At 37.1% G+C, this 13,319-nt stretch overlaps 1 protein-coding gene across 6 annotated transcripts in view; it reads left to right on the top strand.

The window, feature by feature from the left end:
- The window catches only part of LOC111260078 (uncharacterized), a 35,364-nt gene extending 24,582 nt beyond the window's left edge, over positions 1–10,782 (top strand). For 5 of the 6 annotated variants that reach the window (XM_022832553.2, XM_086968132.1, XM_086968131.1 and 2 more), the window contains 3 exons: positions 5,630–5,887; positions 6,331–6,529; positions 7,963–10,782. In XM_022832553.2, the coding sequence (XP_022688288.1) occupies positions 5,630–5,887; positions 6,331–6,529; positions 7,963–9,017 (1,512 nt within the window). In that variant the 3' untranslated portion in view covers positions 9,018–10,782. The remainder of the gene's footprint in view (positions 1–5,629; positions 5,888–6,330; positions 6,530–7,962) is intronic. The other variant, XM_022832555.2, reaches the window with a different exon arrangement.
- Positions 10,783–13,319: the final 2,537 nt, after the last annotated feature.

Below are 13,319 nucleotides of genomic sequence, written 5' to 3'. Positions count from 1 at the left end.
GGCTTCGCTTGATTCTTCAACTTGGAATTTTTTTCGAAGCAGTCCTTTAAATTTCATGCATAGCTTGCAAATTTTAATCACTTTCTTAATTAGTTTTTGAGTGCTTAAGATAAAAATCCTTAATCGAATTTCATGTGTTGTGGATGATATGCCACCAGCATGGAGACCAGCGCGGATACAACTTACCATTAATTTGACGAAGCCATTTTTACCAAACAAAATTATTATTTTTTTTTATTGTAGGGAAGTTGTTCTGACTTATTCGCAACGAATTAAACCTTTGACGTTTTTTGAGTATGCATTTTTTCTATACGATTATTTTACTACGCTTCAGTATGTTTTTATAGCCTGAGGTAAGCCCGTAGATAAAATGCTCATGTTGGATGTATTCTATTGACGCTGTCTCAGCCTTTTAGTAAATTTAGTAAATTTTAGTAAATTGGATGTGGTTGCTTGCATTAACTTTGTTGTGAGATTCTTAGGTAACACTTTTCGCAAAAATGCCAGCATGCGAAAGAATTTGATGCAGTCAGAAAGCATGGAAGAGTCAAGCGGATTGGCAGTGGTTATTGAAATAGTACAAAGCTTACAATATATGTATTAGTTTAAATTTAGACTTTCAAATAGTGTTCCTTGGTTGTCTGCTTAGCTCGCTTAAACGTACGTTTGGCAACGGCTTTCTGTCGTCCCAATACGGTCCATTTTTCCACAAGCTGGCCATATGCTCACTGAACGGTGCACCTCTAGAGAAAGTATCTGCCGTGTTATCTGACATCCTGACATAATCGGTTTGGTTTTTCGCAAACTTTGTTTATAGTGAATAGCTTCTACCAGTTTGCAGATTCCTTTAACCAACATATTTTTATTGTTTTTTTATGTTCAACGAGCTGCCATGAACGCTATAGTACAAATCTGTGGAGTGAGAGATCTCCTCTAAGTGAACCTACACGCGCCCCAGCCATAACAAAGGAGATTGTCGCCAAAGCGTTGGTATATGCGACACAACTATATGCCATCGGCGTCGCAGAAAATGTTCAGTTCTCTTCCAAACTGTGGTCCCGATTGATTTTATGTTGCCAGATTTCTTGTAATAGTATTTCTACTTGTATCGTTATAAGCATCAGTACACTAATAGGAATTTTTCGAGATACTTAGAGGCGACCTAAATCTTACAAACGCTCAATGTAGTGGTTTTAAGTGGCAGAAATGCTTTTTAAATATTCTTTATTATGCGCGTACGCTTTTCCGAAAACAAAGATTACCTTTAGAATATTTGGATCCGAAAAAAAGGCAATCATTTGGAGATGCTTCGTTGCTTTGACATGTTTCTGCATCTTTTACCAGTCTTATCTTGTTTGGTTGTGAGAAGGCATGCTCGTCTATATGTTTTGATCTTACGAGAAGTTGTTTTGCCAGTATTAACACCGGCAGATAATGGATTTATTTTTCTTCCAAAAAGATGCAGGTTCCGCAAAACTTCCTCTTGTCTTTTCATTTCTTCATCTGCATTTATTGATAGATTTTTACATTTTTTGGCTTGCAGGAAAAAATAGTTTAAACGTAACATCGTTAAATTCTCGTCATCTCCTAAAGCATTAATGTTCACTTTAAATGGAAAGCTAAGTTCATATTTCCCGCAGTTTCTACGCTTTATTGAATCTGTAATTAGTTGCATTAGATTCAGCTTAGACAATTCATTTTTGGGCGATGATTCTCTGCCTATATTTTTATATGCTATAAAAAATATATTTCCGATATTATTTTTAGTAGTCGCAAATGACTAACCTAAGTTCCGACTTAGTGCACGGTCGAATTAAGTGAGAAGTGAATAGTATCTCGTTTTTGCCGTTGCCGTCATTTAATATTGCCTGCCATATTGGCGAAAACGAACGCAGCAGATCCGATCAGAATTTTGATCACTTTTGAGCAAGGTTTGCCGTATTTATTCGAAATGGTGTTTCGTCTGTTGATTGAAGTATGCATTTTGCGACCTGAGAAAATTTTACAAATTACGGGGTGAAAGAATTTAGCAACAGAACTAACTCTGACGGTCAATTTCGTAGATTCTGCAATTTTTACTTCAATCGAAATCCGATCCAGTGGAAGATTAGTTATGGTGTTTTCTCCAATGCAGCTTAGTTTTAGAGATTTAACTAAATCCTTCGATATATAATTTCTGACTGCGCCAGGGTCTAAGATAATCCTGCATAATTTTCGCGTTGCTAGTCTTTGTTAATACGTAGCCTAAACGTAAGATTGTCGATTTGTTCACTTTATGTGAATTGATTGCAAATGAATAAGCAAATATGTTGCACCTTGTGCAAAAATTTGTGTACATTATTAAATAATTCCTACTTTTGCATCTAAGGTAGTTCGACTGACGACATTTATTCTTTACATGAGTTTTTCTCAAGCAACGGAAACAAACATTTTCCTTGGTTATACAGTGCTTTCTTTCGTCCAAAAATGTTTTTTTTTTGCAATTTGACCTGTGAGGTTTTTTATTGTAAAAAATACGAAACGATCTAGCAATAAAGTGCTAATTTGAAATATATATTTTCTATTCGGTTTCTGCGTATTATTATTATACAAATTTCGACTTTTAGCATTCGTTATTAAATTTGAAGTCGACGACTTCGTTGTTAAAAGTTCTGAAGATGAAAATTAGCGTGTGATGTTAACTTGTCTATTAGACCAACACATTTACTAATTTCAAACTCATAATGTAAAAATTTTTTCAGTGCTCGCGGTTTTGACTCGTTGTAGACTCTGATTGCTATTTTTCGTTAAAATTACTAGTACAATGAGTCTTTACGTCGAACGGTGGTGGACTGTCAAATACAAGTGCTGCTAATTCTTTTGTTGTAGTCTTTAGAACCTCTAAGGCTCTTCCAATTTGAGAATATATCGGCACGAAATTATTAGATTTGTTTGATCGATAGAGATCCCTTGATCGCATACCTTCAAATTTGGTGTGTTTACACCCTGCGTCCTCTGATTTTCCGTGTTTACCCCTTTTAATATTAACAGCAATTTTGTATTGCTCTCCAGAACAACCTGAATAACTGATTTCATTACTTGTAAAAGTAAGGAACGCATTTTTTTATTTTTTAAATTTCTCTACGTTGGACATATTAGATAGATAGGTACTTTATAAAACCTCAGCCAATAAATGAGCTTACCATTTCCCTTGTAAACGTGGACTTAATCCTGGACATTGGATGCCGTAGACTCAATATTTTTTTCTGGTTTGTCAAAAAGCTGGTGACTTATGTAATAACCATCAAACTTGCCAGGGTCGAAATCTTCTCACAACTCTTACATCAAATGTTGTGCGCTACGACTATTAAAAAGCTATAATTTGGGGATGGCTTTTACGCGTGTCTTGCGAAAGTATGACTTTCGCGCTGTTCGATTGACCGAAAACCATATGAAGAATGCGTTGTTCTCGAAATTATTATCAGATTTGTCATAGGCACTTCGTTTGAGGTACTATTATAATCAGTGGTTAATATATGGGCGCTGCTTCTTTTTTTAAATACGAAATTAGTCGTACTAACTCAAACCCATGAGATCGCTCCGGAGACTTCGGGAAGACGCTGGAGACAAAACAGATTTCGAAAGAGCTTTCTGTCTCAATTTCTGCAGCAGCCAAAGTTTTACTCAGTTTATATAAGAACTCATATGGGCATATAGCAGAAATCCTTTTATAAAAACTATTCTGGAGATAATCTTGTGTAAAAATCATCATACTGGGAAATACACGTCCCGCCCAATTTTTTTTGAATGCCTACGATAATGCAATCACCTTTTGTCTTCGTGGAAAACTAGATTAGGATAGGCAGAAGCCTTGTCTTGTCCAAATAGGGAGACTACAATTTTTTTCTGCTGGAGACACCCACGATACGTTCGACAACACCCAACCCGATTAAATTCCTTATGGAACCAGGTCCTATATTTGAGGAGAGGTGTTTTCAGAAGATAGATTCATTCATAATAAAAATTTATAGAAAAAATAGAAAATTCTGGGTTGATAAAAGTGACATTACACTGTATTGACTAAAGTACTTTGATAAGTGTATTACTGTCGACGATATGTATTTTTAAAGTTTCAAGAGCATGTGCACTCCTTCTATGAGAGCTAATATTAAATCCGAAAAAGCTTTACGAATTATAGGAAAACGTACCACAATATCGCTCAGTTCACTAGAAATTTTCAAAGCTATAAATTTAGAAGAAACGCAGAGAAATTACATAAGCTTCCACCTAGGATGCATCAGAGAAGAAAATTGATTCGTGAAACTGCCGGCAGCTAGCCAATTACAAAAAGCTTCAATTTTGCTCTCAACTCTGAGTTCAAGACAAAATTGTTGGACATATTACTAAGTTACGGAGTGGATACAGAGTTTCATCACTGTCGTAGTTGTTTAAGTCAGAAGCCTATCCTCATGTGGAGAAGCGAGATCCGTCTGCTCGTAACGCACTATCCTAGGACCATTCATTTACATCCTATATTAATATGTCATTAGTTAACCCATATAGATCCCTATATTAGAACTATAGTGTATGCTGATGATGTATGGTTTAGTTTCCACGATAAAAGGTGACTAAAAAATACGAACAGTACTTGGTCGAGTTTTTGAATAGACAATCGAAGGAAATTTAAAATTTCGTAATACAAAATAAAAACGTTAAAATATGGCACTTAAAATTCGTAAAGGTGCTGTATAGCACTCCGGGCACAACAGTTTGATGAAGAGATATTACATTTACAATAAAGAATAGAACCCAACTAATTGCATGCATGAGCTGGAAATCACACCATAAACCAATATACTAACAGTCATGTGTAGGACATCATAAGAAACGTTTCCAGACAAACGAAGTGGATTAATAGTGCGTTTGTTTTTAGTAAGCTGAATTATATATGCGGCTTTCTAGTTTTTACGTAATAATAGAATCAGTTAGTAGAAATAACATTTCCTTCCTTGTGGTGCGTCTCAAGTTTTAGCCACGGATGAATCTGAACATCGCTCTATTTTAATTGGGAACGAATGAGTGGTGCTAATAAAATAATCGTAAATAGATAATAATGTAGCGTTCAAGTTCAATTAGAAGCTAGCAGAATCTTTAAGAAGAAGCCTTTCGTAGACTTTCGTATGACTTTCGTAGACTCTTTTGTCATAAATCATTGTCATTGATTCCGATATACCAATGCTACAGGCAGTGACTCGTGAGAAATAAAAGCTTTAATATACGTTTCTAGGTATTAAACCTTTCAAACAAGTACAACTTGGCAAAAAATATAATTGGTAGAAGTCTCATTTGACGATAAAATATGAACCCTCCATGACTCTTATTTCTATTGTCGGTTGCTGCACTGTCGTGCTAAGTAAGCCGGGTTATTAAATAAATAAGCTCAATAGATAAATGTGTTACATTTTGCCATTTTACGACGTCCTAAATATTACATATTGGATTAATAATCGTATCGTGTTAAAAGGTAAATGTGTGCGCATGTGTAACCTTCTGAATATACAGGAAGAGCAAACATTAATTTATCATTTGCTTTTATTATGGTAATAAATATGCTTCGCTCGTTAATATTAGCTCATTCGTTTCTACACAGGTGGTTTCCCGAGAATCAATGCCTGCAGCAATGAAGGAAATGTACGCCGCATGTGATCCCCCACCTCCTTTGGGTAATCTTAACTGCTATCGCGATGACGGTAAGGATGGCCTTAAATTTTACACGGATCCTACATACTTCTTTGAACTTTGGCGGCAAGAAATGTTGCGAGATACACAGAAAATCAAGCAAGATCGTGTTGGTAGAAAGCAAAATACGTCGCAGGATCGGGACGGTCGCAAGAAGGATTCTAAAAAGGTAAAATGGCCGTTCTAAATCGCACTCTTGAGCGTGTTTTTTTTTTGTCGAAATCATATCTTTCCATACCTTTTTGGCTTTGGAGATCAGCGCTTGTTTGAAATACCAAAACGGGAGGGAAAGTAATTTGGCGAACGAGACTATGTTCGCGAAGAAATATGCTTTATTCGTTAGAATTCGTTAGGTTGGTTTATAGGAAAGTAAAAGCCGTTGCCTGTTTTTTTTAAACATTTTCCTTTAAATTGTAAGCATGCTTCATTTTCATCTTAATTGGATTCAGCCTTCTTCAGCTGTCAGGGGGTCTCCTTAATAAATGAACCTGACAGAAGCTACAACGCTCTACCCATGCTTCATGCCAGGGAGAAGTTCATAAGAGCTTCTTCCTTTTTATCTATTATCTCTGTTAATCATGAGGTGAATTAATTCTATTTTTTTTCTTGTAGCAGGTTCGTCAGCCATCCAGTACACAAGAGAAAATGCGAGCCAAGGCAGCGCAAAACGAGATTCATCTTCATCAAGGGGTACCGGGCTCCGGTACTACCTTGTGTACTACGGGGATGGCTATTGGAGGCCACATGGGACATCATGCGCACGAAGCGCCACATTTCCCTACAAATTTACCCCCTCCTGTTGAAATCTATGGTAAGAAGGATGCACTATATTTATTATTCATATCGACCGATGTGAAAATACACTGGAGATTTTCTCGTATCTGTGCCTTGACCAGCGATATATAAGCGTTTTAAGAATGTACATTGAGTGAAGGTGTCTGAGACCGTCACTTTGGTGAAATAAATGCGACCTAGATATAATGTTTTATCTGAGTCTGTATCTGAAGAATTTTGAGAAATATTTACTACCATCATTGTTTTACTCAATGTCTGTGCGAGTGAAGGAAGTCATTTTTTTATAATTATTTTAAAATGCTCGAGCCACGCACTATTATAGACGTGGCAGTCTATTGTGTAAAATTTAGTGGGCGCAGATAATTTACCTACCAAAATATCTCCCAACGTATATTATTTTATTATTTTGAGTAGGATTTCTAGAATGTCAGAATGCATTTAACACAGCTGTTGAAATCAACCGTTTTCACCGGATAAACAGTACACTAGTGCATTTATAAAAGAGGTTCTCGATAATTTACTACGAACCAAGAAAGTTCCGGTCACAGACCCGTACGTTTTTGATTCATGTAGGCGTCCAAAATGACTCTGTATGGGCTCAAATAGCTCTGAACTTTGGTGAAGAAGGCGACCCTTACTACTAGATTAAAGATTCATCCATCATAAATCTTCATGAAGTCTTGTTGGTTCAAATATCAGCACATTTAGAGACTAGTATTTTATTTAGAAGTGCGGAAAAATTGTAACCGTAAAAGCACTATTCTTCGAAGTTGCTTTTTTGGCCGCCTCTGTAACTGTCATGGCTATCTATGATCCTGATACAAAAAATCATTCCTGACTAGTCATGGTCCATGATTACGATTATCCTAAATATGAGGTATGTGCCAACGATACCATGTGGACTCGACTAATTATAAAAACAATTAAATATACAGATATATATTCCTGTTATCTGCTGAGTTATACTAAGCGACAAGTGTGTTCTATAAAATTTTGTGTCAGGTCAGTAATCGATAGTTTCGTATATACACACAACCCAAAATATAAATCATATAGCCACCTGAGTGATCATTTAATGTCACTTATTTTAACTTAAGTTATAAGTAACCACCCTTTTATGAAATGTGATACACTTACAGCTTGTTTCATAATCACTAAATCTGACAAAGATCAACTAGTTTCGTTATTCCTTTTTAGTTGAACGACCGTTCGATACAGAGAAAAAATTGCCCGGTCAAATAATAGTATTGTTTGACTTCTGGCCTGACAATATAAAACAATAAAATTGCAAACTTATTAAAAAAATGTATAGCGGAATACCTGACAAAAATTTTGCTCACAAGGAAATGGCCACTGTGTGTAATTCGACTACGACGGTTTAAGGTGACTTAACAGCTAGTACATTATGGCAGATAAGATATAATGTTGGAATCGTTATTTTTGCGTCAGGTACCCCGGTGATCAATCCGTGTAGCGGCGGCAATCCAACAACCTCATTACTGCCACCGGTCCCAACTACCACTACCCAAGTTCCACCGGCAGTGGTTTCAAGCCATCAACAATATTTTCCCTCTCCTCCGCCGCCTCTACAACAACAACAGCAGCAACTCTACACACAACAGCAACATCATCACAATTCTCCGCCACTTCCACATGCGGGGGCAGGCTCGACATCCCAAACGAGTCAAGCACTTCCAGCTTCTCAGCAGCAACACATGGGACCCACTCAATCGTCACCTGCACCACCGCCACTTACATCGTCCCCGCCCCGTCAAGCAGCAGCCACGCATCAACAACAGCAGCACTCCAGCTCTGCGGCGAATGGGGCGCCACCTCCACCACCCCCGTCAGTTGTTGCTGGCCCTGGGGGTTATTCGCCGCCGCGACCAAATATAGCCCCACCGGCCCCACCAGCCGCTCCAGGTGGAGCCGGTACAGCTGCTGTGCCGTTAACGCCTACTCGGCGACCATCCCTTCCACCTCCACCTCCACCTGAAACCGAGGACCTACCGCCGCCTCCTCCGCCGACTCCTCCACCAATGCCTATGCCACCGCCTCCGCCACCTTTACCTTGCGCCACCGGAATGCCGCCTCCATCGTCATTGGCCAATGGCACAGTAGCAGCAGGTGACGTTGACAGTGGCAATCCTGTTAAACCACCTATTCTGCCAGCGATGAACGGCGCAATGAATGGTTCCTTACCACCACCTCCCCCTATATTGAACCTTACCCAAACTCTAAGTGACGTTAGATTGAAGCCAGTGCCGCCAAAGGAAATGGCGTCACACGTGACAGACGCGCGAAGCGATCTTTTGGCTGCGATACGAGAGGGAATCAAGCTTCGGAGAGTAGAAAATAACAAAGCTAAAGAATCAGAGAAAAACGTACAGCCACGCGACGTGGCGTCAATTCTCGCACGACGAGTAGCGCTTGAATACTCGGACTCGGAAAGCGAATCTGATGAAGGAGACTCTGAATGGGATAATGCTGAAACGGACTGCTAAACAAATATGTTTATTGATCAGTCACCCAGCCAGTTGGGTGGTCAGTAGATCGGTCGGTGGCCGACACTTAGCGTAACTGTATTCTCAAGTTTTATGTCCAGTACGGGCTTTCGAGCATCGTTTCAGACATGCAGCATTCCGACTTCAACTCATGCCTGTCTGAGCAACAATTTTGGTAGTCGTGCAGGACTTAACAGTGGTCCTTTGAATATCTATCCGGTTTTCAGGTTGGATCATGAATTGTTCCTAGCGTCATCACTTCATGGTTTGAATCCGAGATACAAATAGAAACGCATTGCGTATTGACGTACAAGCCTTTCTAGAGCTGCAATGTAATGGGCATATGATTACGAACTTGTGTCTGAGGCAGAACCGTTGTGCAAAGACAGAAAATCTTAGTCAGAAGGTCGGGGTAAAGGGTTGAAGGTACAAATCGTTAACAAAGGCAGATATTCCTTGGAGATGATGTAGGAAAAAGAAAGATCGTATACGCTACAGTAGATAACATCCAGTCGATTATCTGCACTGGATCGGAGCGCGCACAGGGAGATTAACTAATCATCGTACACTCTTGCAATTGTTAATATAATTTATCCATGAATAAAAAAATCAGGCTAGCGAAAAGATAAAAGAACTAAGACAATATAGAATGCGGTTATTATTATTATTATTATTATTATTAGTGAGACACAACTGAAGTAGTAGTCTTGAAATACACCAAAAGCCAATTGATTTTATCGTCGTATATGGTCGTTTTCTGGGACTCCAGTGATTAAAACCACATGTTTCAATTGGGACAAATTAAAGCATTAGTAAGTTTGCTAAAATTAATGTACGAACTTTTCTCGAAGGAGAGCTTACAGTTCGTTATTGTCGCCGAAGCTCATCATAACAACAATCGCTATTATTATTTAATAATAATAATAATAATAGCAATTGCTATAAATAATAAATAATGAGATGATAGAAGCGCCGAAGGAAGAACAAAAGAAAAACAAGAAAACTAATTTTTAAGACTAATGGAACAAACTTCTTTAGGCAAATGTCGAAAAACAAGCAGATAGCCGCATAACTTGCGGAACTATAAAAACGCGCATGGATTTTATTATTGTTAATACTTTGACAGTAGTATTTTCGCATACAAGTACTACAAATAATTTCGTAGACCGATTTTGATTCCTCCAAGGCACAATTTGCCACAGATTTCAACGTTTTGGGTGTATGGAGCTCCATAAACAGTGACTGCATTTTTTTAATCCGGCATGGTTTATAAATATATATTTAAATTATGTACTCCAAGGTAACTTTTGTGAAGTAATACGTGTCCACTAAGATAGCTTTCCATAAATGTTCATCTATTCTATGTTAAATGGACTTTAGTGAAGACCCCATATTAATCTTCTGTCATAGGGCAGCGACAGATAACCCAATCGTGATTGCTTAAATGAATACGAATACATAATACATTTTTGATTTTGAATTTATGCTTCTATACAAATATCTGAATAGCCCATATCGAACAGGGCAATAACAGTTTGTTGGTGAGCGAATGCCAACCATACTGGATAGAGCATCGTGTCCGCCAGATAAACAAATCGCAAACAAGAGGGAGAAAAATATTCCACGTGACTCAAATACTGTAAAAATAAAACCATAACAATGGAATAAATTCTATTATAATTACAATTAGTAGCAAAATGAAAGTCAGTGAAAGCAAAATCTTCTTGATCAGAGGTTATTAATAAAGAAGCTATCATTCAAATTATTTTTTACGGCATAATAATATCACATGGTTGACATATATGCAAAGTTGCACAACCAGGCATGCATTCCATGTACTTATATTTAAGACGTGGCTCAAAAATATCGACCATAATGCTCTTGCTTAGTGACGAACATCTTGATGGAGACAAACAGTCTTTACTCAGTGCTACTATCTTGCGTACTTGTCTTTTTGTAGTCCGAATGTATTTCTTTTATCAGTTCTGTTTCTTTTGATAGCCTAATTACTTTGCTGTAGTGTTAAATTTTCTATTGAAACCGTTGTACGTACAGTATAATAGAGTATTTGTAACAATTTGACAATGATATCTTTGAGTTGCAGTTCACTATTATATATAGCTCGTATGTTATATTTCTATTTTTCTCAGGCCCGGACAAATGATCTCTTTACTTCCCTTTTTTCTTTTCATCTGGTTTTCATTTTTTATTGTAATTTTACCTTAAAAATATTGCGTTCGCAAAATGTATAGCCAAGCGTTTATATCAACTTTTACATATCTGCTTTATCTGAATTGCTTCTCTTTTGATTATTTCTGCTGGAATTCCTGCGAAGACCCTTTTTCTCGTTCATTTTTAAAAAAAACCGTTTCGTTTTTTCTCTGCCTTATCATAGACATCCAAGAAATAAGGTTCATCGTTTAATTAGCTGATAATACAATATGGTATTATATAGGGTCTCACTTTTAAGTGTTATGATGAGCTTTCCTTATCACTCCTATCACTTATTTTCGGAACCATTATAAATCTAAGGTTCCTTTTGCTAAACATGGTTGGCCTTGAGATAGAGTTCTATATTTCCTTGTTTCGCTTATATTTGTATCTAATTAAAAACACGTATCTACGCGTCGTTTACTCCTCCATCTGTCATTATTATTTTTATGTACAGGCCTTGATCAAGTTCCTTTCTTTCTAGCGACGTATCTACAAGGTTACTATAATTATTCAGTGCTTTAGACACTCGTCAACGTTCGTTTCCGGAAAAACCGCTTTTTTACCTGCAAATATCTCCTTTCTCACAGTATTCTGTTGAATCCTACAGAACTGACGTATGAATTCTCCTATACTTTTTGGTGACAGGTATTTTGTCTCCTTGGCAGGCTCTTACTACTTATTAATAATTTATATGCTGCCTCGAACTTCTTTTAAATCAAAATCTATTCCTTCGTCACTCACTGTCTTATAACTGCTAAGGTATAGTACAGTAATAAGTAAATCATTAAAAAATGTTAATATGCAATACAACTTGTCGTATGTAGGCAAAATTAAGCTTACATTTCATACAAGATCTTTGTGTTACAATAAACACTTTATCCTCGAGGCATATATTGCTTAAACTGTAAGTGTAATTTCGTCCTGAGCACAAGCCCATTTTTTTAACTCTAGAGTTATATTCTACTTCTTTATTACATTCGTTACTAATCGAGATGTTACTAATTGTTCGTACACTCTTAACTATAAAATAGCTTATGAGCTAACATGGATCGTAGGTTCACGCAGCTTATGTACAGGTACTTTTGGCTATAGTAACAACTTCAGGTTCTATTTTCCGAATTTATATTCAGAAGGCTTAAGAGGCATTCTGAACCGGATTGTAACTTTATCGGATTAAAGGTCTGTCTTAATGATTACATGTAATGTTTGTCTGTGGTAACACGTATTACGTACAGGAACGCATCGAATCCGAAACATCGTTTTTTGGCTCGCTGAAGTCAAATTTGTGTGAGCATGTGGGCGATTAATAATAATTACGCGCTAGCTCATATAATCAATGCAGTAAATTTTGCTTTTAGGAAACCGAGAACGTAATCTGTCATTAGCAATCATGAAGTCGACAGCTAAACATTTAGAGTCTTTTTGGGCAGTATAATTTTGGACAGAATCCACGATATCAATTCCAAGATCAAGCCGTTATATAAATTGTGCTTTTGAGGTATTTGAGGTACAAATGGTCCTTAAGTATAGTACAAGATGCATTTTAAACTTGTATTTTTCCACAAAATAGTCGCTGCTGTTGTCGCCTAAACCGCGATGCAAAGTTAAGATTTTCATTCTACACAATTTAATGTTCATATAGATACTCGCGTTAAAGGTTTACAATATAGATAACCTTGACCTTTTGTATACTCGCTCAAAAAAATGATCATATTTGAATATGATATGCATTTAGCCGGCCATGTATGCTATACAGGGAATGTACAGACGCCTGTGCGAGGAAAAGTGAGTAACTATTTATTAAATATTATTTAATTTAGCTATTAATGCTACATCAAGTAAAGTCGGTAGAGATTATTCATTAGACTCCGAAGTCGTTTTTTTGCTGTTTTAAATGCACTTTTTTTAGTAATTTTGCCAATAGTAGTGTTCCAATTATGTGCAACAAAGGTTCTTTAATTACTTCCATCGGGAGCCTTTAACAAAATGTAGGGCTAAAATTTCAAGCCAATCTCAGAAATCAATGGTCTAGTTGGAGGCGGAAAATCAGTTTTTTTTTCTTTCCCTTACTTACGCTGACTGCTTTTC

This window comes from Varroa jacobsoni, unplaced genomic scaffold (assembly GCF_002532875.2).
Source record: "Varroa jacobsoni isolate VJ856 unplaced genomic scaffold, vjacob_1.0 scaffold_397, whole genome shotgun sequence".
Lineage (NCBI taxonomy): Eukaryota > Metazoa > Arthropoda > Arachnida > Mesostigmata > Varroidae > Varroa > Varroa jacobsoni.
This window is presented reverse-complemented; position numbering and strand designations above follow the sequence as displayed.